Here is a 26,283-nt window from a genome sequence, read left to right as displayed (position 1 = left end):
TCAATCTGTGCCAGTCCCAGCCCCTCCTGCAGGAACAGGTGGCAATTCCACCATGCAGTTCAAACATGACAGAGACATCCCCACATGAACAGCAAGGTATTTCCCATGGGGACATGTCTGGCATCCTCTGGCTGGTGGCCTTGCCACACAGCCAGCCTCCTCAGACCTCCTTTCATCTTACACCCCAGCTTGACACTTCCTCCCTCTGCCTGGTTTGGGAAGGTCCAGGCACCAAGAATGCTTAGTGACCTGCTGGGTCACAAGCCACCCTGGGGGTAACACAGAAGCCCTGGCCTTTTCTCACAGTTTCATTCCTGCGTGGCTGGACGTGGACAGATATGTGTTGTTTTACAGCCTGAATCACACTGTCCTACAGAACCAAGCTTGTATTGTCCAGGATCCTTTTTGCACCACAGTCACCTGGGTGAAAAAAGATTGTCCTTAAGAAGTTTGCCTAAGGAAAATTCACCTAATCTCCAGGGGAGGAAAATAGGCTGTGTGCCCATGTCATACTGCCCATGGGACTCTGACAAACCCCCCAGTTCCCAGCGCACTGTGGTGCTGAAGCTGTGCTCTGTTCCCTGCTCTGTTGCTGCCTGCGTGGTTTTGTAAGCACAGTGGAATCCTGGGAAATCCCACAAGGAAGCGCCCAGCACTACCTTCTTCATGGTCTGGCAGCTGAGACAGTTCAACCTCCAGCCAGCAAGAGACATGTGACGATGGGTATTGACAGAGCTGAGACAATGCCACAGACCAGTCCAGGAACAAGAATCTTCCATGGAGAGTTCAGTTGCCAAAACACATGCTCTTCAGAGAGACAAAGGTAATTTCTGGATTTGAGGTTAATTTCACAGAATTGTGTCAGCTGGAAAGAAAGTATTTGGAGATATCCAACCTGCATTTCCTTGTTCATCAAGCCTTTTCTACTTGTCCTGGTTTCAGTTGGGACAAAGTTAATTTTCTTCTTAGTAGCTGGTACAGTGCTGTATTTTGGATTTAGTATGAGAATAATGAGAATAATAGCTGATGTTTTAGTTGTTGCTAAGTAGTGCTTATCCTAAGTCAAGGATTTTTCACTTTCCCATGCTCTGCAAGTGAGCAGGTGCACAAGAAGCTGGGAGGGAGCATGGCCAGGACAGCTGACCCAAACTAGCCAAAGGGATATTCTATACCATAGGACGTCATGTTCAGTATATAAACTGGGAGGAGTTGGCTGGGAGGGTTTGATCGCTGCTCGGGGACTGGCTGGGCATTGGTCAGCGAGTGGTGAGCAATTGCACTGTGCATCACTGGTTTTTCTTGGGTTTTATTACCTTCTCTTTTTGTTGTCTTCCTTTCCATTACTATTATTATTATTATTGTTGTTGTTGTTGCTGTCGTTATTGTATTTTATTTCAATTATTAAACTGTTCTTATCTCAACCCATGTGTTTTACTTTTTTTTTTTGATTCTCTTCCCCATCCCATCAGGAGTGGTAGGGGGAGGAGTGAGCAAGTGGCTGTGTGCTGCTTAGTTGCCAGCTGGGGTTAAACCGTGACACTACTTATTTGATAATGATGAATGGTTTTGGTTTGGTTTGGGGGGGGTTTTGAGAAATTTTTCAATGCTCACAAAGAAAAAAAAAAAAAGAGGTTAAAATGAGCTAAAAAGCTTTAAAATTAGTTTTTACTTTTTTCACAACCCTCCTAGCTAGCCCACCTCCTACATGGATCTGGCCTGAAAGCATCACTTAAACTTACCCTGCTCCCACCACTGTAGGTTGGTCTTAAGATTGTCTTAAGTGGGCAAGACCAACTTAAAACACACCTATCCTCATCCTTCTTCCTTTCTTGCTCTGCAAATCCACCTGCTTGGTCCAAGAGCCTGCAGCTCTATTCAGGTCTTGTGCTAGGAAATTATTCAGATGTCAAAAATGCAGATGATCAAAACAAAAGTTTTCTTTTAAAGGCTGTATCAATTCCCAAATGTGGGTCACCAAACAGCTTTCCAAGGTGTAAGGATTGCAGGTGTGAGTGAGGACTGCAGGAACTAGCAAAGGGACACACTCAGATGTACCCCCAGAGACCTATTGCTTGAAACTTCCCCCACTCAGTGAGCTGTCATAGCAAATTTGCAAGAAAGAAGAAGGATGTTAGACCTAAGGCAGCAGCAACCAACAGTGCACCGGCTACAAGAACCACAGCAAAAAAAGAAGAATGGGGATGCTGCCAGGTGATATAAAGAGCCTCTAGGAGATAATTCGTGGGCTCCTTCTGTCGCAGGACTAAGCTGGGAGTCACAGACAATCCTTGGTACTGAAAGTTTGGGTATTTGCTGAGGGAGTTGTGTTCTGATGATCTGGACAGGAGTGAGACATTTCAAGGACATAACCCCCCCCAGCAACACAGGTTATATCTGATCCAGGAGAAGGATGATGGAGATTGATATCCTCACACCCACTGGCATCCTAAAATAATCTGTTACTGCTACACTCATTACTGTTCCTCTGTCTCTTAGAAATCTCTGTAACTCTCCCACTTTTGAATAAGCACTTTTTATTTCTCTTCTGCCTTATGCAGGCAAAACTACCAGCTGAGGTGCTTGGACCTCTAGTGTGTATCTGGCTCTCCATCAAACCCTTCACGCCATCTATACAGACTGGGTCTAGGAGGCACTGCAGCAAGAAGATTTTGGGGTGCAGACATGAAAAACCTGGGAACTGGCAGGGAGCCCAGTGCAGATCCAGGTCTGGATCCCAAACCCTTCAGCCTGGGGGCTGATTTAGGGGGGTCTTCCTGGGCCCTTATCAAATGCAGGAAGCTCTTGGTTCTGGTGGGCAGCAGCTTGTGGCAGTTAATGCCCAATATACACAGACAACTTGTAGGATTCAGATTGCAAGGGCATCGGGCTTGGACCACTTTCAACTGGAAGGATGACCAGTTTCAACTGGAAGGATCTCCAACAGTCATGACTCCACCCAGCAAGCCCTTGTAACAGCAGGCTTGTCCCTTCCTGCCTTTGTCCTGTCCTCCCAGCACAACCAGTGCTCCCCCACTCCCTCCCCAACACAGCTGTGTTTCTGCTGGCCATGCTCAATGCTGCCATCTCAGTCAACCCCCTTGCAGGGTTGGCTGCAACGCAAAGCCCACTTACTTTTTCCCAAGCTGGCGTGCCACATCGCAGCGCTTGAACCCTTCGAGGTTGTAGAGGCGCTTGGCCAGCCTCTTGGCAGCCTCACTATCCGCCCTGCAGCCATTCGCCAAGGTGTCTGTGCTGCCCTGGTCAAGCTGCTCCATGCTGCCCATGTCAGAGTCAGAGTCTGACAGTGCGTCTTTCAAGCTGGCATCGCTATACAGAAACAAGAAATAATTCAAGGAGCAGCAATGTGACTTGACGAAACCCACAGAAAATGCCACAGTTTGATTTCTTCTTGTTCCAACCAAAAAAATATGAAAAAACAATACATTTGTGAACTGGGCGTTGGACAAACCCTCTTTCATTTCAGGTCAAATGAAATAGTACAATTTTGTAGAAAATGACTGAAGAAAAGGTGACTTCTCCCTGAGAAATGAGGACATATCTGTTCAAAGCAAGCAGCAGCCCCAACACCTTTCTAGGCTTCCTCTCTCTCCACTGGTATGGAAAGTGATACCAAGCTCTTTCAGAGCTGTGGACATTCAGGAAATCTTGGGAGATAGATGGTATGCTTTTCAGTTCAGATTATTTGCCAAGGATGAGAAACTGCACTTGTACAAATCATGCCAATGGGACTGGCACCAGACCTGCTGTCACTGGTGGGCTGCTCCTCTCCCAGCTGCCTGCTGGTGTCGTGGCCAGCTGTTCCCACAGACAACACGCTGAGCAGCCCCACTGGCACCATGTAGGTGGAGCTGTGTCCCTTTATTTTCTTGCCCAAGGCCAGTTATGGCACCTATTCACACATTTTTGGCCACTGTGACTCACTAAAGGCCTGATAGCTAGGTAGACATATGGCTTCGCTCCAGCTCTCCCATGACCTGGCTGCTCATCACCTGGCTTCCTCATGCAAGGAAGTGCCCTGCAGATGAGCTGCTGCCTCCAAGGGATGATGGTTTGGGTCTGAGCTGGTCCAGAGGACGAAGTCTCTGCTGATCTCACTGCCTGTAGAAGAACTTTGGTTACGCGTCTACAGGGGCACCCAGTCCTAAGTGAAACCTTGAGGTTTCCCTGTGCTTCAGAGCATGTTTGAGAGTGTGCCTGACTGCCTTCAACCTGCCAAGGGCTTTTGCAGATATCAGGCAGATAAGGCAGTGGTCTACCCAGAAGACCCACAGCTTTGCCTGCTGACAGGATTTGTGAGCAGCCAGATGAACAGTGGTGCCCTCCAGAGCAAATGTGAACACAAAGTGCTGAGCCTTGGCTTTTCTTGGGCTCGCAGGGCTCCTACAGGACGCTGCAGCTCACCTGCAGTTTGGGGTCCTGGGTTTGAGAACAGGGAGGACTCAGACACAGGCCCACTGGGGACTGGCTGGTTTAATGCCATGACACCTTGGTCGCCAGCTGCAGTCCTAATATACAGGTAGGAAGGTTTTTCCTGTTGGCATTTGGCAGCACATGAGAGGAAGCACAAGGGCGAAAAAAGCAGCTCCATCTCTATCATGTCCCCTGAGCCTTGCTCCTGGACTGGCACCCCATAAGACAAGGAGCCCTTGCCCAAGGAATTCCCAGCTTGTCTTACCTGATGGAGTTAATGATCTTGGTGGCATCTTCCTCTGACCCTTCCACATGGAACCCATTTGGGATACTCTTCAAGGACAATCGGCTCAGCACGTTCTCCGACCTGCTACTGGTAATTGAGTGCCTGAGAGGGCTCCCAAAATCCCCCTCCACTGGCTTTGCTGCTGCTTGCTCTTGCTTATCAGCAGCCATGTGGTGAAGGGCTTCTCTCTGCTGGGCTACCAGTTTCTGCTCCAAGAGCTCTGGGCTTTCTTTGACCCTTTGCTGGATCAATGGGGTAAGTGGGGCCTCAAAACTGACACAGCTGTCTGTCTCGTCTGTGAGAGAGAGGACGTCCAAAGAGTCCAAGCTGCTGTAGTATGTACCCTTCATAAGGTCAGACTCAACTATCTTCTCAAAGGTTGAGCTGAACCCATCCCTGATGTCTTTGAATTGAAAATGTTCCTTGTCATCCTCACTGCAGTTCAGCTTGGCATCTCCAGAAGCAAACCTGGACCAAAAGGGGAAATGTAGAAAATACTGTCAAGGTAATTGCTTGCACTGTCCCACTTGGAGCTAGGCAGCAAGAGAAGAGGCAGAAATGGATGCTGTGATTATAGGCCCTTGGGACCTTTCTGTGGTATAACCTGCTTGGTTCCAAATTTTTTTTACAAGCCTGTAGAGCTGAAAAAGGCAGAGTTTTATGATGAGCAATCCCAGGGGCCCAGCCAACCCTTAATTTGGTCATGCCCCAGTAAAAAGCCAGACCTCTGAACTGGAGATGTTTGCACCTGACACCTGCTACTGGATCCACTGCCAGAATGGATTTAATCTACAGGTTATCTCTCCCTTCAAGTGTTCCAATTATGGCTACTTCAAAAGCATGAAAATCCTTAAGATCGAGGCCATTTCATCTAAATTTGGATGTTGGCAGCAAAGGTCCTTGATCCCTTTTATAGCGGAGAAAAAACAGAAGCTCTTAGGGAGCAATTCATATGCTGTAACTTAAGCTTTTTTTCTTAGATGAGGCACCCTAGAAGTGCAAGGCACCTTACAAATAGTTTTCTCTCCACTGAGAGGGATGTAAAAGGTGATGGACACACATCCAGGCAGGGGAGGCTCCATGCTGCTTTACAGCTAGCCTGTGGGATTCAGGCACAGCATTACAGACTGTGAAGTGCATGAACCTACAAGCCTAGCTTCCAAGTAAGCATGGATGACCCTCAGCAATCGACACTGGCTTTGAATGCAGGGGCGTTTCATTCCAGTGTACATCTCAATATGAACCCACACGGGGAGAATTAATCTGAGTCAAATCCAGCAACACCCACTGTGCTGGGAGCCCTGGAGAGCTCGGAGGGCTCAGGCCCTCCTGGAATAGACCAGGCTGCAAGGACCTGCCTGAAATACCCTGGGTTTCTCAGGTGAAACCTGCCTCCCCACTTCCAGCAGATGCTGGTGTCATTTGCTTTGTCAGAACCAGACATTTCATGCTGTGATACAGGTGAAAGCTAGGGGAACAGTAAGCTGCTTTTCCTCTGCCTGTGACAGAGTTAACTTTCTCCGTACCAGCACATATGGTGCTGTGGTTTGGATTTGTGACTAAAACAGTGTTGATAATGTACTGATGTTTTAACTATTGCTGAACGTGCCCACACAGCATCAAGGCTTTCTCTATTTTTCACTCCCCAGCAAGTACGCTGGGGGTACGCAAGAGGCTGGGTGGGGACACAGCTGGGACAGCTGACCGGAATTGACCAAAGGGATATTCCATGTCATATAATGTAATTTTCAGCAAAAAGAAAAAAAGGGGGGTGGGAGGGATTGGTCTTTCAAAGCAGCCATTGCTCAGAGACTGGCTGGGCATTGGTCTGCTGATGGGAGATGTTGAGTGATTGCTTTTGCATAACATTTTTTCTTTTTCCTTCACTTATTAAACTGCTTTTATCTTGACCCACAAGTCTGCTCACTTCTGCTCTTCTAATTCTCTCTCCCATCCCACAAGGGATGGTGGTAAGCAAGTGGCTGGATAGGTGCTTAGTTGCTGGTTGGAGTCAATACACTGCACCTCCTCACTACGGTTGTCTCAGTTTGGAAATCCTGTGTCAGCATCGTGGCTGTGCCTAGTGCCCCTGCTAATGAGCACAGCCTCACTTTGCAGCAGAATACGTTTCCCTGAGATGAATTCTGGGGGTGGATGAGGGATAAGCAAGTTTCCTGTGCCAGTGAACTGTACCTGTGCATGCCCAAACCCAGCTACTGTTAGCAATGTTTCCTACTGGGCATCAGTGACAGCCTACTCTCTGCCTTCCACATCACCTGGCACAGAAGACACTGGAAATGGATGTTGGGAGGTAGTAGGTCTAGCACAGAAGCAGCAAAACACTTGTGAGCCAGACATGGCAGAGCCATGAGAGTGTCTCCTAGGAGCCTGGCCACTTCTCAATGCATTTTACAAAACAGCTTAGTCTTTTTAGGTGGGGAAGCTGAGGCACACGACTGCACTCCATGGAACTGCTCATAGCAAAAGTAAAGAGAGGTAGAGAGATATAGTCTTGTATCCCATCTCCACCAGCAGACAGCGGAGAACAGGGAAATCAAAGCGACCACTCCCTGACAGCCCCCACAGCCAGCCCCATTTCCAGCTCCCAGCTATTTGCATTCAGGAAAGGCTGTCTGGTTTCATAATGGAGACGGACCCCTGAACATCACTGCCGTGCTTGGGCCGAGGCTCACTGGAGCCCTGAAGCCAGGTCTACTTGTACCATTACAGGGTCTAGGGTGCATACTTCCTTCCCTCAAGGCAGGAGGGATTTGCCTGTACTTCCACTGCACAGCTGAGCAAATAGCAAGGAGGGAAGGCTGCCTCTTGAGCAGAGAGCAGGTTAGTAAGGCCCTGAATTTACTGGCCCAGATATACGGATCGACTGTCATCCATTCCTGGAAACCCTAGCCCTTCAAAATGCCTCAGGCAGGGTGGAAGATGGCTGGCCATTTCAGGACACAGTGGCCCTAAGGGCTAGGGAATGCACATCTTGCCACCGATAATAACACACCCATCTGGGAACCATCATCATCATTTTTGTGGAGCAGCCAGTTCTCATGGGCAGCACAGGATAGACCATGCCCGAGCGGTGATCCTTACACAGACCGGTAGTCCTCCAACACCCTCATCAGCATGGGCAGCAAGAACTCAGCATTTACATGAACACTAATTCCAGGGAGTAAAATGGGACCCGGCATCCCTTCATATAGGGAAGTCCTCAAAGTTATCACCCTTGTTTGCTACAGCCAGTGTGTTTAAAGACCCAAGCCTACAGGATAGGACGTACTCTGCCAACAGGGATCTTCTCACCCCAAGAATCCACAACAACCAAAGACAGTCATAGCGTAAGAGGAGATAGAGTGGACAACTAACACAAAACCAGTGTAATGAGGGAACACTGCAATGACAGATACACATAGCCTGGCCATGACTTTGTGTACAGAAAAGATCTCCTGCCACAAAGCAGGACGAACTTTAAAAACTTCCCCTTGTGACAGGAAGGACTTTACAGCCTTAATTACACCCAGCAGTGGGAATTATGGACCTGCCTTGGCAGCTCATCCCATTACCAAACTTCTTGCAACATCCCTCATCCCCAGTGAACTTCCACATCCCCTCCCCTACAGAGGGTCTGTGTCTTCCCCACACCAAAGAAAAACCCTGGGTCTTTGTGGTTTCCCCAGGTCATCACACCACTCCTTGGCCTGCATCCCTTCACTCCCATCACCAGCATGTCTGTGCGGGAGCACCCATGCAGGACGGCATGCCCTGGTACATCCCCATGAGGTTTGGTGCTCAGCATGTGTTTCCAGGGATGTTGTACACTGCAGCTGTGCCTGTAGGTATTCCCGTGGGTGCTTCTGGACATCAAGCCCTTCAAGAGCCATCAAGCCCTGCACCTCCTGGATATTACTTAGCAGGTTCCACTTTGCCATAATCCCAAGGCAGACAGCTCCCGCTCTCTCACCCCACTGAACAGAATCATTTCCATTAACTGTTCACACCACAGGGCTTTTCCAGCCCTTTACTTATTCCTTGAGCCCAAACTCATACAGCAGGCAACAAAGTGAGAAAGTCTGTGTCCCTACAAATGCCCCAGCAAAGACTGCATGGGACAGAACGCAGGGACTGGGGCAGGAGCCATGGTCCTGGATGGGTCAGTGGGCACCAACAAGTCAGGCAAATCACATCTCTCCTTGCGTGGTCCCAGAGAAGACAGAGGACAAAGACTTTCTACAGCTTACACCAGCCTAGGAGCACCATCTGCACCTAATTCAAACAAAGCCAGGCTAAGGTGGGAGACAGTGAAAGACCTTGCTCATGTGAATAAACATGCCTCCCCACAGAGAAGTGTTGCATACTTATTACACAGCAGGGAAAGCAATCGCTTTACTTAAATAAGGAGCTGTATATTTATTTGCATTGTAATCACAAGGTTTTGTAAGCGTATTGAAGTAATACTGTATCTAATTGCCTGTGCTGCTTTTCCCAGTCATGTCTGAAATGCTGTTTTATTGCTTACGGCGAGGCATGCAGAGCAATGCACTTGGTTATTATTGCAGCTGAACCATACTGGATTCTTATGCACTGAGTTGTTTACATTTCAATTCTCACTGGTTAATTAATTGTAATAAAGTACAACCTAGTTTGCTGTGTTGGTGGAGTGGGGAGTCCTGTCGGAGAAGGACAGGATGGAAATCAGGATTTTCTTGCCTATGCACTGCAGACTTTCTGCAAAGTTTTTCTGAAACTTTATTTAATGGAATTTGAATTGCTTGATGGCTGTATGTTGCCATGGGAGAAAACATGTGGGCAAAGGCAGCAGTCCCAAACCTGCAGGTACTAAGCACATCTACAAGCCAAAGGTGGGGATTCCTCTGTTAAAAAGTTTGACCTTTTTGCATGAGTTCATGGGGCTGAAAGCAGAAAATATCATTCACTGGTGAAGCTCTCAGTTTGACTGCAGAGCTGCAACCTCCCTGAGATCAGCAAGGCTAATGCTGGGGGCTTCTGGGAAAGTGAAAGACCTCTAGGCAACATAGCCACAATGATAGGAAAATGGGGCTTTGACAAATGGTATATTGGCATGCCAATGGATGCCAAGGGATAAACTAGAAAGGAGGTAAAAGGGATTCAGTTAATGCAAACTGCAGCACAAGCACTAAAGCTTTGGCTTTATTTCCTTTACTTTTTTAACAACCACTTCCTGCATAGACGCACTAACCTACCTTTAGCGGGGCAATCATGGTTTCTTTCTCCAGCTCCACTATGGAGTTGATGACTTTGGATGACTTTTTCCCCTTTAATTCTCCATTGGTTCAGTGGGAAGAGCAAGACTCAACCCCTTCTTGTGAAGTATTTTAAGTTCCAGGGACAAAGTGCATCATATGAGAACCAGCAGGCGGATGATGACAAGTGATTTGTTCCCCAGGAATGAATAGTTGACTGCTCATCGGTAAAACATTAGGCCAGAGACAGACAAACCCCAGGTTCTCCTATATCCAGAATGGGTCATAACAGAAACAGCAACATACCGAACGGGAGTAAAGAAAGAACTGGGGAAACTCAGAGATGATGCAGGATGACAGTGACTTCCCAGTGCCTTGGTCCATCTGTCAGGTTTGTTACTCCTGATCCACACTGATCTAGGAGAGCCAGAGAGTCAGCTATGGTCAGGAAAGAACCAGCTCCATGCTGTGTTTGTCCCAGCCACGTTTCTGCCGTTTAGTCTAAAGATAGGTGGTCAAAGTATTAAGGAGCTCAAACACAGCGAGCTAACCCAATCCCTAGGCAATAAGTGGTTTCCCAGAGTTCAGCTGTGTCCCTGAAGTTTTCTAACTGCCCTTCTGCCTTTGAATATAGTGTGTGACTTGTCCCTTGAGCATTCAGCTTCCCAAAAGACTTATTTGCTATCCGAGTGAATATGTTTAGAGCATAAAATCATGAGCTGTGCATGCAGAGCCCAGTCAGGTTGCATCATCTCCAAATCCTCAGCCTGCCACTTCTCCCCATTCATGCCCTAGTACCTTAAAATAATTGCACTTTCAGTGATTGTAGCAGCATTCACTGATCACCCTTAGATTCCTCTTGAACTCACAATCCCTGCCAGGGAGCCACATACCAAGCAAATATGATTCCCTTGCACCTGAGAGACTTGCAGACATCCAAGACCTGACTGCATAGCTTACAGGGCTTGTGGGACCTACCTGCGGGTAGACTCCTCTAGCTCTCTGGACATCAGCAGCCTGCACTGGACACTCTTCCTCTTTGATACTTTCAATAGTGCATGTTGAAACAGTGCTGCTCCTTCTTGCTGGGGGCCTTGGGTAAAAAAAACCACCAGCTTTTTATAGGGGAGCCTGTTCAACACTAGAGACGCAATGAATTAGGGACGCCTGTTGTCAGCCCACATGCTGTGTGGCTTCCCAGCTCTGCTGACACTCCTGCCTACGCTCCAGACAGCGCTCTGAACAAACGGCGCAGCCTGAAGCCTGCACTGGACTAAAACTAGGAGGTGATTCACAGGCCCCTCTTGGCCACCCCGTCCCTTTCATACATTCTGCTCTTAAGAAGGCCACACTCCTCTGTGACAACCTCTGCTGCTCTTCTCCAGCCCCCTCCTGCTTGCAGCATCTCTCCTGTGCTGGGGTAGGTATGTAGGCAGGGCCGTAAAATTCACAGCAGCCATCAACCCTGGGTGGCTACAATACAGACCCTCAGATGATTTCTGGTGGCAAAGGGAAGCATCTGTACTTCTCCCACAGGAATGGCATAGGAAGCACCCCGCCTCATCCCAGTGACCAGTCATTTCCCCTCAGCCCTCAACCTGCAGAACCCCAGGGAGGTCTAGGCAGTTGCAGAGGCATGAAATCAGCTGTGGACACTGCACCGGTGTGAGCGTTCCCCAGCCTGGAGGGTTATCCTGTGAAGTCAGGCTGCCAGTAGAGAGGACACAGAGACTGAGGGGCATTGCACACGTGCTGGTTTGCCTCAGGCACTTGAAAATAGGATGACGCTCATATCTCAACTCACACTGCTATCCCTGTGCCACCCAAGCACTGGTAACACCTGCCACAGGTGCAGCAGGGAGCAAAGCTCAGTGCCTTGCCCTCTCTTACTAATGGCATGGCCCTTTGGATACAAAGCTGTAACATGCTAGCCCAGGGACTGCTAGAGCAAGCCATGCTGCCAGGGACTTCCAGGGCGTACCAGTCTCCCAGACAAGCCTAGCTTTCTGTCATCCCCAGGCTGTTCAACTTATCCTAAATTATCTCTGGTAACTCTGCCACAAGTGCTGAGCTGAATCTCCAACTTGCATGTAGGACACCCCCAAAGTAAGCACAACCAGCACCCAGCACTCTTGAGATCCCTAAAGCTTCTCCTTCGCTTTAGTGACTCTGTGGGCAGACACTGGCTCTAATCACAGCTTTTCTGCATTTGTAACAGGGAAAAGCAATGTGAGAAGCCCAGAGAGAAAAAGAGTGAAAAGCCACAGTCAGCCATGAGAGCAGCTGCAGCTTTTTAAACTGATGAGTTACACACGGAGCAGAGTAACTCGAACCAAGGAGGCTTGAAAAACACATATAAACCAGCACTGAGCCGACGTTACAAAGGCTTCACACTCACCCAAGCTGCTCTTCTGGCTCGTCAGCACTTAGAGCTTCTGAGGATCCCAGAACACTGTGCCACCGCTCGTTGCTGAGGGCCTCGCTAGGTATCTCCTGGCTTGGGGAGCCCCTCTCCCCCAAATCCGTACTGTTTCGGCTGGGCACACCACCGTCCCGCTGCTGCAGCGGCGTCTGCTCCCGCCCCACGATCAGCTCTGCATCCACGCCGTTTGCCAGCGCCGGCCCATCCTCATGGCTGCTCTCACTGGTGGCACCCGTCCCTGGTCCCCGCTCACCCTGACTCTCGCCCGGCTCTGTCGTTGCTTCCAGATGTTCATCCCCCTGGCCCCCGCGCTCCCCCTCCACTCCTTGGGAGGGCTGAGCATCGACCCGGGGGCTGGCTCTCCCGCTGGCAGACTCCGGAGGCTGGCTGAGCTGCTCGTCCCCATCACTGCAGGCCAGCACGGCCGGCTGCGAGCCCGAGGAATGCAGCTCACAGCAATCTGCGGCAGACCATGGAAAGTGGCTGTTCTCGCTCATATTCTGCTTGTCCCAGCGCTTACGGGCTCCCTCCCCGCACTCAGCTCAGGCTCGGTACTACCTACAACGGAAAAGAATCCACGTCACAAGCGCCCGTGAGGGCTGTCAGAAAGGCATGGGCTTGTCGTTAGCAGCTCAGTAGGGCAGCAGTTTGAAGCAGAGCACAGGAAAATGCCCCCCACCCTTCTCGACCCCTCATTGTAAAAGCAAGGAAGGACCATACTGGGTTTTGCTGCTTTTGCAAAGACTAATGCTTGTTACTCAGCACAGTGAGATCTGGAGAGGAAAATCTGCCGTTGTGGTCTTGATCCATCAGGGGTCCAGGCACCCGCCTTCTCCTGCTGCTCCCATAACCTCCAGTCAGCCCCAGCCTCAAGCACAGGGGACCCATACCACACAGGCTCTTGGTGCCCCAGCTGTGGCAGGCAGCTGCCCAGGGCTGGGGACAGGAACATAGCACAGCTGCTTTTCCCAGGCTGGCTACCAGGGTGCTATTCCCAAGTATTCCCTGCTGGCCAGAAATGGGAGAAATAGGGGAAAGAGGAGATAGGTGTGATTTTTTTTTTTTTTTTAACACTTCTAAGCAGCTGGGATGTGCCAACCTGTGTGATTTTCCCTGCTGACTTTGCGTTTATGCAGAGCTTCTTGCCTGCCAGAGTAACACTCCTCTTTTCCCAACACACGAGTACTGCTGAAGGGTGTCATAAGTTGCCAGCTAAGACTCTGGCAAAAGTGTCCTTACTGAATATACCCTGGGGTGTTTTCTCTGTAGGGCAAGGGAAGGACTCTGTATTGCACCAAATGAGACAAGTAGCTTTTTGATAAAAAGGCACCTTATTGGTGAACATGCAAAGTTTGCAAGTCTTACAAGCACCATCCTTAGCCATGGGCTGTAGCCCCACAGTGCCGTGCAAGCTTTTCTCTGTTGTAACACCTGGAGCTGTAACCAAGTGCCACCAAAAATTATCTCTTCTGGAAGCAGAAGTTTCTGTATGGCATTCAGGCTGAGCCATGATAACAGCTGATTTTGTTTTAAAACAATATCTGTCTTCACCTGGACAGGAAGCATGGCTAATTAATTACAGCTGGTAGATGGGACCCCTGGGTTTTCCCCCTAATTCTGTTCCTAACTTGCATCTCAAGCAGATCATTTAAACTCCCTGCCTCAGCTTCCCTCTCTGTAAACCAGGGGTTATACATCACTTCTGAGAAGCCACGAGGTTGCCCAGAGGTCAGCAATGGGCTCTGGGTGCTCTGACTTGCTGAGCTGCAGCTCTCATGAGCAGTAAAATCACTAACTGCTTGGCTAGTACAGGGTTCTACTAGCTCTTGGTAACAAGAGGTGCTGGACTGCAGCTGCCTCTGCTTTTACAACCCTTCACCCTGTGGAGATGTCAGCAGCCTCCTCCCTGCTGCTGATTGCTCTGCATCTGGGCAAGGAGCAAGGGAGAGGTGGGATTCTACCCCAAACACCCCTCTATGGCCTGGGTATGGGCAGATCCACAGGGGTACATGCTGAGCTGCTGGATGAGCAGGACAGACCCTGAGGGGAACCCCAATCCCCAGCTGAGTTTGCTCCAGTCCCACAGCCCAGGCAATCCTGGAGCCAGGATCTGGCCCGCTCTCCATGTTCTGCTCCCCACAGCTGGGAGATATGGTGGGCTGGGGAGTTCAGAGCCCTGCGTGGGATGGTTTTGGGGAGAAACACTCCTTGAGGGCTGCACATGCCATGTGATGAGATGGGGCAGGTCCCTCCTCGAGGCAATGCTGGCAGTTTTACCTCTTGTCCACGTGCATCCGTGTGCATCCCCCGCTGTCACAGAGTGTGCAGCATCGCCGCACCTATTGTACTAGGCACAGCCAGGCGTATCCGATCCCTGCACGATCCCTGCCTGTAACAAGGGATCAGAGAAAGTGAGACCCAGGCCAGAGAGGACAACCCCACTGATCTCCTGCTACCCTGCCACTGCTCCATATCAGACTGTTTCCCAGACCCACCCCATGGCCTGTTCTTTGCAGAGCACTGCAAATAGTCTTCCCTCTGCACAGTCTGGTCCTCCCTGGTTTTCAACCATAGCAGTCCATCAGCCAAGGGTAGAAGTAATCCTTAGAAAGGGCTTCTGACTTCTTTCTTTATCAAGTCCCCCCTGACCAATTAAAGCAGAGCAAAGGGACTGTGTGATTGCAGGTTTCAGAAGAAACTTGATGATGAGCCCACTGAATGTCCAGTTTCACCCACCAGATCCACAGACGGAGACACCTGTGTTACAGATTAATCCCCCCCCCCCCAACAGTCCTTCCCAGGCCCACCAACAAACCAAGAGCCAGGTTAGAGGTCTTTGAGCCAATTGTAAGCAAATCTGAACTATCAAAATCATTGATGTAATGACATTTCCCTTGCAGAGTGTATTGTACAATGCAGACTGGCAGAGACAGGGACGCCTCTCCACGAGGCAACCCCGGGCTGGAGGAGCATGTCTGGTCACCACAGATGGTGTCATCTACAGACAACTGCCTGAGCTAGCAGGCCAGGCTTGCTATAGAGTTGATGGAGACAGACAGACAGGGCACCATTGCCTATGTGCTGTTAGAGTCTACCTCAAGCTGGGTAGATCAGGCCCTAGGTGTGCCAGCTGCTTTCCAATGGCTGGAGAGAGCCCATGGAGGAGCTTGGCAGCAGATATCTGTGTCAAGACTCTGTGGAAGGATCTGCTTACACCCTCTCTTGGGCTTGCCCTTGTGGGCCTTTGGCCTCTCTCTCAGCCAGCCCGCCTCTCCCTGACAAGAGAAAGGCCAGCCTAGACTTCCTGGGACACGGGTACATCAGCCTCCTGTGGCCCAGAATCCCACCCGCAGGAGCTGACCCTCCCAAGGGAGGTGTTTTGGGTTTGTGTGGCGGGGTTTTGGTAGCAGGGGAGGGGCCTCAGGGCCGGCTCCTGGGAGAAGCTGCTCGAAGCTGCCCCGGCTCGGAGCCGGCCCCGCCTCTGGCCCAGGCCGAGCCCCTCAGCGACGGCGGGAGCGCCTCTGGGAGAAGAGATTTCAGAAGGGGAACGAACGCCCCGTGAGGGAGTCGGGGGAGCGGGATGTGAGAGGAACCCCTCTGCGGATCCCGAGGTCAGGGAAGGAGGAGGGGATGCCCCCGCAGCCCGCGGGGAGGCGGCAGGCTGTCCCCCCCAGCCCGTGGAGGGGAGCGGGGGAGCGGATGTCCCCCAAAATGGCGGCGGCTCCCGCGCTGGAGCAGTCTGTGACGGAAGGACTGCCCCCTGCCTGTGGAAGGGACCCGCGCTGGAGGAGTCTGTGAGGAACTGCAGCCCGCGGGAAGGACCCACGCTGGAGAAGTTGGGGAAGGGCTGTCTCCCGCGGGAGGGACGGACCCCACGGCGGAGCAGGGGCCGAGCGCGGAGTCCTCCTCCCCCTGAGGAGGAAGGAGCGGCAGAGACAAGGGGTGAGGAGCCGACCCCAGCCCCCGTCCCCTGTTCCCCAGGGAGAGAGAACAGGGAGTGGGGTGAGGCGGGAGGGCGGGAGGGCTGGGGGGGAAGCTGTTCTCAGGTTGGGTTTTACTTGTCAGTATCCTTGGTTTGATTTGATTGATAGTCAATTAAATTGATTTTGTTTCTTCCCCAAGCTGAGCCTGTCTTTTGCCCGTGACTGTAAGTGGGGAGTGATCCCTCCCTGTCCTTGTCTCGACCCGTGAGCCTGCTTTATATTTTCTCCTCATCCCACCAGGGGCGAGGGGAGTGAGCAAGCGGCTGCATGGTGTTTTGTTACTGGTTGGGCTGAAACCATGACAGGAGGTCAAAACAAGCCTCTGGGACAGTCCTCAGGTTCACACATGTGGGCCAAGCCTCCTCTAGCTTATTCTTCTGCCATCCCAAATGAAGAGGAAAGACTTGCAAATCTCCATCCTACCAAATCCAGGACAGAAAATCAGTCCCAGGCACTTGGTCTTCCCATGCACCACCAGCAGGGCCAAACCAATGCAGCATCTTCAAGGAGTTTACCTGCAAAACTACCGGGACTCTCTGAGCATGACCACACTGTAATCTCAAGTAATTACTGAAAACCTAACATGGGACAAATTTTGACTTTCCCATAGTGAAGGCATAATACAGACATGCAACACAGAGCCAATGCTCAAATCTTTGGAGGAACCTTTCCAGCAAAGCTTTGCTGGCCTTTTCTTAACATAAGATGAATAATGTGGCTTTTTCGAGTCCAATTTTAAAACCAGCCAAAGACCGTGGGCTGAAATTCCCCACCTCCCTGCCATCCATCCAAAAACTCCAGTAGGAACCAGACACCCCACCCAAGCCAGTCCAATAGCTAAAGCTTGGCACAGCTATATGCAACCAGAAAACAGGAAGCTAAATGCGGTTAGGAGATGGGCCTGTGTAAGAAATGTTGGCAAACCTTAGTAAGTGTGATGTCCCATCCATCCCTCCTAACTTCAACCAACTTATTAATATAAAAAAAATTAATATTTTTGTTATTACGTATAAACTACCGCATTATGCTCTGTTTTACCCTCTGTGAAGTCTAACTGGGACATTTATGGTCTGGAAGAAGGGCTGAGGAGTCAATAGTTAAACCCTTAGGCATGCTTTTCCTTGGCCTGGGTTCCTTCTGGAGAAGAGGCCCTGGGGAAGCCCTGGGAGGATACATGCACAGACTATTGCTGAGCCAGGAAGACCATCAGCTCCCAGCTTCCAGCGTACCTGTCTGAGCAGAGCCATGAGGAGACATCCAGGCCTCTCGCAGTCTCCTGACCCCTTTGAGACTTGTATGTCTCGTGTTGGATCCATACTCCATTGCACACATGGATGGAGGCTGTCATGTGCACCTGAAGTCTGCAGGCAAGCTGAGTGTTTATCATCCCATGACAAATCACCCAAAAAGTCACTAGCTACTTGATTTATGCTTGTGGTGACAGTCACTTGAAGCATACCCAGGTTACGTGTGGCTGAGGCTTCCCAGAAGCTCCAGAGGAACTGGGAGGTTGGGTTGTAATGTGCCACAGCTCCATTCCCCGCTGCTCACGGTGATGCCTTGTACTGAAGTCACGCAACTGACTCCTGCCACAGTCAACCATGCAGCCCAGCCTGCTTGTCCCACATTAGCTGCACAGGGTCTCTCCCACTCTACAACCCAATGAGACATCCATATGTGGTAGGGCTCATCTGTCAACTGCTGCATTCTCCAGCTGTGTCGGGTAGGTACATCAGCAAAGGGAAGAGGAGGCAGGCTGTGATGCCACAACTTGGACTCAAAGGAAGACAGTCAAGGGTGGAGTAGCTGGTTGCAACTGTCCACATCTGCCTCCAGCAAATAGCTGGAAGGTTACCAATGCTGGACAGAATCCGAAGACAGACTGAACACCCTTCTGTTAGTTCTGAGAAAGCACCAAAGTGCAGTTCAGCCTCTGGCTCAAAGCAGCCACAGCTTCAACCAGGCCGTTGGGATAAGTCACACTGCAGCACTGGGGGAAGCGGGGGCGGAGCTGGAGCTGGTATTCAGAGGTCCCCCTCTGGGACTCCTTTCCATTTCCCCAAAGCAGTACAGCCTTGCAGACAGGAGGCTGAGTTGGACTGCAGGTTGATATTCCCCTCCCCATGTCCCTGCTTGTTTCTTTTTGTTTCTGCTTTGCAAAGCATTCTCCAGCACAGGTAAGGGCTGGAAGGTGATATCTGGGTTCCCACCAGCAGATTTTCATACAACCATAAGTCTTGCCCTTTCTGCTGGCTCAGGCATCCTCTCAAGTGACTGCTGCTTCCCTAGGTCCTGTGGGTATGGTGGGCATCCCTTATATGTCTACTGCTCCCAGCCTCCTGCAAATGTAACATGGGTTAGCATACAAAAGAAGGGTGTGGCAAGAAAAGGGAATGACCTGGCATATGTCCCAGCCAGGACTGTTCACACTGATGACTACTGTGGCTCTGCTGAGTTGTAGACAATTGTTAAGCTGCAGTTCCATGATTTGGACCAGCCTATCTCTGTAAGGCCCACATAAGCAGAAGAACATGATGCATGCTGGAAGGAGGCTATTACTGCTGCAGGAAAGGGTAAGGGAAGCCAAGGCATCCATGATCCAGTGCTAACCATAGCTTTTCCATCTCCTCCTTAGTGCTTGGGCTTGGTGCTTCCACCGCAAGATGTGAGAGAGGCAGAAGGTACTGAGGATCCCATCCCCTGTGGCCCTCTGATGCTGCCCTTTCTTGCAGGCCAGATCCAAGCAAGCCAACTGCTCTTAGCTTCATTTATCAGAATCCTGGCAACACCAGCCCACCACTGTCATGTGCCCAGTGCCACAGGATAGCAATGCAGGACAGCCACCAACTCCCTACTCCAGCCCCACTCTGGCCCTGGGGCCCTGAATGGCCCCTGGACCATGAAGAGACAGAGCAGGGCTCATTAGGGGAGGAAGGAGAGCAGAAATGTCCCATCACTTACTTTGGGATGATGGCTGGATCCGCAGTGGGGCCAGCAAAGCTGGGCTGGCATCCACTGCAGGAAAGCACCAGTCCCGAAGAGGCTGGGCAGAGATGCAGCAAAGTTTGCTCTGATTGTGTGAGGGGTTGGAAACCACACAGCAACTCTTTCAGGGACTGGCTCTGGAAATCTCCCAGCTTTTGTTAAAGCTGAATGGCTGGTGGGAAATGATTTATTTTTAATTTTCTTCCCTGCGTTAGGAACTGGAAAGGCTCCCACTTCAGTTTTGTGTAACCGCTTGGCTGCTGCAACACAGGAAAGCTTGGAGAAGAATCTTGCTGCTTAGTCGAGCACGAGCTTTTCCTCAAACTCATGCCGAGCTGGGCTGCTTCGTGCTGCAGCCTTGCTTTGCCTTGCTGCTCCACATCCCATTCTGTGGGCTTGGTGGAGATGGGGCAGCAGCTCCTTCATGAGGCCTCTGTTCTCACCCTGGCACTGCAAGGATGTCAGGGGGTGAGCAGGAGGCACAGGGATGACACGGAGGAGAAAGGTGCATTCTGATGTGGCTCCCATGGTGCTGGAGGTGAAGGAGAAAGTGAGCAGATCCTGTGCTCATCTGACAACCTCAGAGTCAAGATCAGAAAGCGGGGGGTCAAGGGGGAGGATGCCAGGAAGGGAAAGGGGTGGCAAGGTAGGCTGCCCTGCTCTGGGATATGCTGGGGTGCAAATCCCAGGGGAAGGAGGGTGCTGGGACCTTGCACCTGCTTGTGTGCACCCTGTAAGTTCAGAAGATGCAGGGCAGAGCAGGACTGACCCTTCTGGATCTTTCAGCAAAATTGTAGAAGAAGGCATCAGCCAGAACATCACTGTGCTCAGCCAGATCTAAGGTGGTGGCAGTGCCAGGAAGGGGTGTTGTAGCCCTTGCCCAGGTCCTGGTGCTAAAAGGGACAAACCAGTTCTTGTGAGTGGGCTCAAAGCAGGCTGGGGGACACAGCAGCACCTTGGCCCACATTTTCTCCTGGTGAATTGAGGCGAAGGCTGTTATGAAGGGAGAGAAGATGTCTGTGCTGCCACTCAGCAGCCCTTTGGCCTCGTGAACCCACGCTGAAACCTGGAGGCACATGTAATCCCATGTCCAGCTTCAGTTTGTATATTTCTTTCTTGTACTTGGAGGTCCAATACCAGACATGGAGTCCAGCTGTGGTCTCACAAGCCCTGGACAGAGGGGAAGACTCTCTTGCCTGAAGCTGCTGGCTGTGCCCTTGCTAACACAGCCCTGTATGCACTTGACCTTCATTGCACGCTGCTGACATGGTGAATTTCAGCAGAGCAGCTACTGCAGCAGTCAGTCCTCAGCCCATACCGATGCCTGGGGTTACGCCAGCCCAGGCTCAGTTCTGCCTCATGGTCCTGCAGGCAGAGGCTGGGGGACAGCTTCTTCAGCCTGAGAAAACCTCGCAGGATGGGATTTGCTCAGTGTAATGTGAATACAGCATACCCAACTAGAAGCATCTCAGGATCTCCATCGTCTGAGCAACCCCCAGTCCCACACACTCAGACAGCCAGGTCAGGAACCCTTATTCCTGCTCCTTCTAAGTTATTTTCATCCTCAGGGCAGGATGTACCACCCTCACACCTCATTTGCTGACCACCATGAAATGCAGACCTCTGCGGCACTCTCTGTGCCCCAGGACCCCGTTCCAGGCCATTGCAAAGCAGCTACAGATTTCTCAAGATGTTGGTTTCTGAAAGACACCTTCCATCTTCTTTTTGCAAGAGTGAAAAGCAATTTCAGGTGGCAGCTTTCGTGGCGGGAAGAGTTCTTCAGCAGAATTCAGAAAGATGTGACAGGCAGATGTTTCCTGCTTGGCCCTTTTCCATGACACAAACTGCCACGCAGACACGCAGACACCACTGACTCATGCAGCTACAGCTGGGCCTCATCCCTGTCTGCCTTACAGCCAGCCTGCTACGATTGCCTTCTGGTTTTCTTAGAGAGGGAAACACTAATGAGCCGAATCTGTGTTTCTGGGCATCCGTCTTGGGTTTTATAAGAGCTTAAAAATTCCCTTGGTCACTTGTTGGAGTGAGCCCTTGAACTCCTTGGGCTAAAATGCCTATAGTAACATCCTCTGCTGTGACAAACCACATACTCTGAGTTCCCACCCCCTTTGAGCAGGAACGAAATGCACTGTATGGCTATTTGATCTACACGCTGTTGATCTCATCCATAATGTGGCTGGTGAACAGGAACAGATATGCTATTATGACCCAACTCACCAATGAATTTACAAAATGCAGGTGCAACACATTACCCTGGGCGGAGGGTGTGTGCATGGGCACAACGATGTTTCTTTGAGGAGGCAAACCTACAGAGAGATGGAGAGATCATAGCCATGGTTCTTCCTTTTGAAGTATGTCTCCTCCCTCTTATGTCTCTGCTTTAACCTCTGCCCTTTCAAGACAGATGAAAATAAAAACCTTTTACCATTCTTGTTGTGAAAATCCTCATTTATTTCTCCCATAGGCTGGAGATTTCTTTTTACGTGATTTGAAGACATCAGTCATATCACCTCTCAGCCTCTCCTCTCCAGATTGTAGTCCCTGCCACCTTAGCCTGTTCTCATAAGACAGCTTCTCCACCCCTTTGAGCATTTTGACTACCTTTCTTTGGATTTTTTCTAACTCTGTTACTTCTATTACAGTCTGGAGATGGGCAAAGCAGCACTGCATAGTGAACTCAAGATGTGGGCACACCAAAGATTTATACAGCACCGAACTGTTCTGTACAGCACCCTCTGTGCAGCACAAGAGTCCCTCCCAGATGACACTGAGTTCTAACTCACCTGTAACATCTCTGCTGAAGAGTAGGGTCTCAGGAGCAGGGCTGGGCTAGGGTCTCAGGCAGACACTGACTATTTCAAAGGTGCTACTCCAAGGCAGGATAAAGAGGAAAGTGGGCAGAGCTCGAGGGACGCAGTACTTTCCCACTCTCTTTTCTCCCCTTACTGTTCCTCTGACCATGCTACCTTTTACACTACTCTCTGAAGCCCTTCCCTGTGCTCCCAGTACCTGCTGGACCCACCAGAAAAGGTCCTCCAACATGCAGTGGAGAGCATCTGTGACTACATTACCCATCGTGTGTAATAACTAACAGCTGATGTGTGCAACTGCTCATAGCCCACACCATGTCCTGGTTCAGGTGGGGCTGTGTCCCCTTCCAGTGTACATGGGTGCATGGAGATGCCCTTCCCTCTGAAGATCTGGATAGGATCCATTGGCTTGTGGTAGTCTAAGAAGGATTCTGGCAGTTTCGGTTACAGTCTTGGCTTGACTTGAGAAACCCATCCCATCCTTCAGTTCCCTGCTTTGCAACAGCCTTTCTGAGACAAGGCAAATCATTCAACCTTGTAGCTCTCTTGCTCCTGGAAACCGGGTAGAAGAGCAAAGCTCTGTACCCTGGGAGGGGAGGGCTGGAAGGAGTGAGATATGCACTCCAAATGGGGAGGAACTGGACACCCACCATGGGGGTCAGGTCTGTGTACTCTCTGCTCCAACTCACATCCCCAAGCCTTGCTGTCTGGGAGGGACTTGGTGTGGACAAGGGTCAGTGCAGTGCTGTGGAAGCCCCAGACCAGGCTTCAAGGAGCCCCCTGTGCGAGTCACCAGGGCCAGCATGCTTGTGCTAGAGCCAGGATGCCAGTTGTCCTGCCTGGGTGCCACTGCATGCCAGCACTCACCTGGGCTGAAAGAAAACGTGGCTCAACAAGGAAATATGAGCACTCACTGATGCTAGTGTTATGCTTTACAGAGCCCCTGGGGTACTGATGCTCATTGCTCATGGCCAATATACTGTCCCAGTGGTTTCCATCCATCACTGACAGTTTAAACTGCAGGTCCTATATCCTTCACTTCCAATGTAGAAAAGAGGCCATGGATAAAACATCCCACAGACTAAAATAAACCAGCTACATGCTAAAAAAAGAGCCTTTGGGTAATCAGAAATCACTGTGCATGGAACATACTTTTTCTTGATGCTAAATCTTACAGCTCCTTATTTTGAATTTTTATTAGAGTCCCCAGAGCTATTAGAACACACTCAGATTCAAACAACTCCTGCAAAACTTCATCTTGGGGAAACAACGGCAGTTTTTTGCTTACAGAAAAAATAAACCTGAGTCTTAAAATCCTTAACAGCTTTCCTGCTTGCACTCTTTTGCAGTTACTCAAAGGGGGAAAAGAAAAGAATATACTTAGTATTTTTCACATGTTCCTTTCTTTGAACTGACACCTTGGCTACACAGCACTTTGTGCACTGAGTCTTCCTCTAGCCCTGTGCATGCATCATGCAAACCTGACTGTACTTTTCACAGGGAAAACAGAGTCACAGTCTCAAGCCTGTGGGGGTGAAAGCCTGCACTGCACCATCACTTTACATCTTATTGAGGTCGTAGGAGTTGCTTAAGCTTCCACAAAAAAAAAAATGGGCCAAAACATAGGGATGGTGAACTTGTGCGTTCCCCAGGAGAAGCGTAAGCTTGAGACGTAAGGTCCAGGAAGCTGATGAACATGGACCTGAACATCCCTGTATTCTAGACAGCATGTTGCATCTGTAATCTTCCTGGAATAGGCTCCTTTAAAACCACATCCAGGGCTTCCAGGTTTGACTATGGGAGGAGAAAGGTTCTATCAGTGACAGAGCTGGCAGCAGGGTCTGTCTGACCCTTCTTCCCCACTCCTGCAGAAGCAAGCCTTGACCCCCTTGGAGAGCTTGCAGGGTTCCCTGCAGGCTCCACCTGCAGAAAACTGCTGCGATTCACAGGAATCCTCCTGTGGCTCAGAGAGAAGCAGGAGCTTCCTGAGAGGGAACAGCAAAGGAGGGGAAATTTTTACTGCATCCTAGGCGAAGGACAAGAAGGGCAGCTCCCATGGGGCTGTTGTTCCTGCCTCCCCAAGATGATGCTCCCCACTAAGTGGATCTGGCCAAGGTGGTTGTTTGCTGCAGGAGATCAAGGCCAAGAACCTGTGGCACAGATATAAAGCCTGAAGCTGTAAAGGCAGGTCACAGGGACACCAAAAGAATCCCATGTGTGCAAGGATCCCTACCACGCCTTCCCTGGCATGGGAGCAAAGGCAGGGGAAAGGGGGCAGAGGCTTTCTGTGCGCTGGCACCCCATCTTCAGGCAGCTCCTGCAGCTCAGAAAAGAGTTTGAGAGCAGGTTGCCTGTCAGGGCAGCAGGTGGGTCCCAGTGGCTCAAACCCTGTGTTAGTGCAGAACAAACAGCTTATAATCAGTCCATGTTGTTCAAGTTAGGAGTTTTCAAAGGGTAATTCCAGACAAACCTTATCCCTCTTTGGCTGTGAACAGCAGGGTTTCTTAGCTCAGCTCAGAGCTGGCTCCATCCTTACCTCTGCCTATTTGCTCTGGTGCTCACCTTCTCTTGAGGGGGAGCTTTATAGTTCAGGTGGCTGTAAACTGGGCTTCTGTCCTGGTTGTCCACAGGTTTTATTGTAAAAACAGGCTGTTTATGGGGCCTTTCCACTCTGTTCTGTGCAACATTATAATTGAATTCATTAAACCCCATCTTTCCCTGCAGCTAGGGTTACCTTCCATAAAAGTCCACAAGAGCTGTAACTGCTTTTCCTAAGGATCCTCCTTCGAGGAAGAGAACAGCAAGCATTGGGGATGTCATTATATACATCTACAGACATCTCAAAAGGTCTGCCTTTCCATCCTGGATCATCTCCAGAGGAAAAGGAATGACCTTCAGTCTCTTCTTAAAGGGTAACTAGGCCCCCTTGGCAGAGACAAACAGTCCTTGTTTCATCCAGCAGAGACTCAGCCCTGGCCTCTAAAGGGCTATCCCTGCTCTATCAATCAGGCATGCTTTCCTCTTGTCAACACTGCTCTGCACTCTCCAGGCCACAGCAGCATGGCACATTGGTCCCCATGTCCTTGAGACTCCCATGTAGACAAACAACTGGTTCAAGACTCTTGGATGCTACTGGGTGTCACCATGTCAACCTGGCCAACTTGCGTTTCCAGCTGGCCTCCAAGCCAAAAGCATTGGTACCAAGGCATCCATGACTAGGTAGGACATATCTTGACTTCTGAAGATGTTCAGGCCCAGAAGGCACCGAGTCTAGAAAAGACTGTTGGAGAAGGCCAGAAGATTGTCCAGATAGGACTAAGCCCTCCAAATGACTTCAGCAAGCAAAGCCTAAAATGCCATCAACTAGTCTCCACTTTGGACCTAAGGTGAGACAACCAAGCCCATCTGTGAGGGAAACAGTTGGGTAACTTTCACACCAGTGGTGATTTTCTATTTTCATCCCTGTGAAGGAAAGGAAGAACAGCTCCCTCACCCAAATCAGACTGAGATGCACTTATTTGGCTTGAGAACACAGACTGGGCCAAGATTTACTGACAGCCAACAGGGCTGAAAATTCACTGCCTAACATTACAGAGCGTCAGAGCATGAAATGTGGCATTTCCACTGAGGTCAGCAGCTCCGCTTAGGCATAAAGATGTTTGCCCAGCGGTCCTGCAAGGAGCAGCCTGAGAAAATAAGATCTAATATGAAGGGACTTTAATACGTTGTCAGGACCAAATCAAGACATTTGGGAGACAAACTGGAAAAAGTTACGGGGGATCAGACAAGACAATGCTCTAGGAAAATAATCTCCTCTCAGACTAGGACATGAACATCAGCCCTTTACCTAGCGAATACTCCACCTATAAGCTCACTAGTTCTGCAGCAGGCCATTTTTTCTTTGGTTTAGCCCAAAAATTCCACCTTCCCTTTCAAAACTGTGGGAAACATTCCTACAAAGGAAGTGTGGGTTAAGTAAATCCTACTCTTCCAAAGGCAAACACACAATCACTGAACTTCTGTCTATTGGCTGTAGAGCACCAAGGAGGCACTGACAGTTCATCATTCTTCCATGTTGGAGGAGTCATACTCCTCCATACCGCTCACACTGTTTGCT

At 50.3% G+C, this 26,283-nt stretch overlaps 1 protein-coding gene across 1 annotated transcript in view; it reads right to left on the bottom strand.

Annotated features, from left to right (window-relative positions):
- The window catches only part of PSD2 (pleckstrin and Sec7 domain containing 2), a 44,745-nt gene extending 31,878 nt beyond the window's left edge, over window positions 1-12,867 (bottom strand). Inside the window, exons 1-3 of the mRNA XM_010565973.1 lie at window positions 12,347-12,867; window positions 4,697-5,185; window positions 3,133-3,327 (exon numbers count right to left, since the gene is read on the bottom strand). Coding sequence (XP_010564275.1) covers window positions 3,133-3,327; window positions 4,697-5,185; window positions 12,347-12,867 — 1,205 coding nt within the window. The remainder of the gene's footprint in view (window positions 1-3,132; window positions 3,328-4,696; window positions 5,186-12,346) is intronic.
- Between the last annotated feature and the right edge of the window lie 13,416 nt (window positions 12,868-26,283).

Source organism: Haliaeetus leucocephalus, unplaced genomic scaffold (assembly GCF_000737465.1).
Source record: "Haliaeetus leucocephalus isolate CR32 unplaced genomic scaffold, Haliaeetus_leucocephalus-4.0 Scaffold199, whole genome shotgun sequence".
NCBI lineage: Eukaryota > Metazoa > Chordata > Aves > Accipitriformes > Accipitridae > Haliaeetus > Haliaeetus leucocephalus.
Note: the sequence above shows the minus strand (reverse complement) of the source record. Positions and strands in the feature narration are given on the sequence as shown.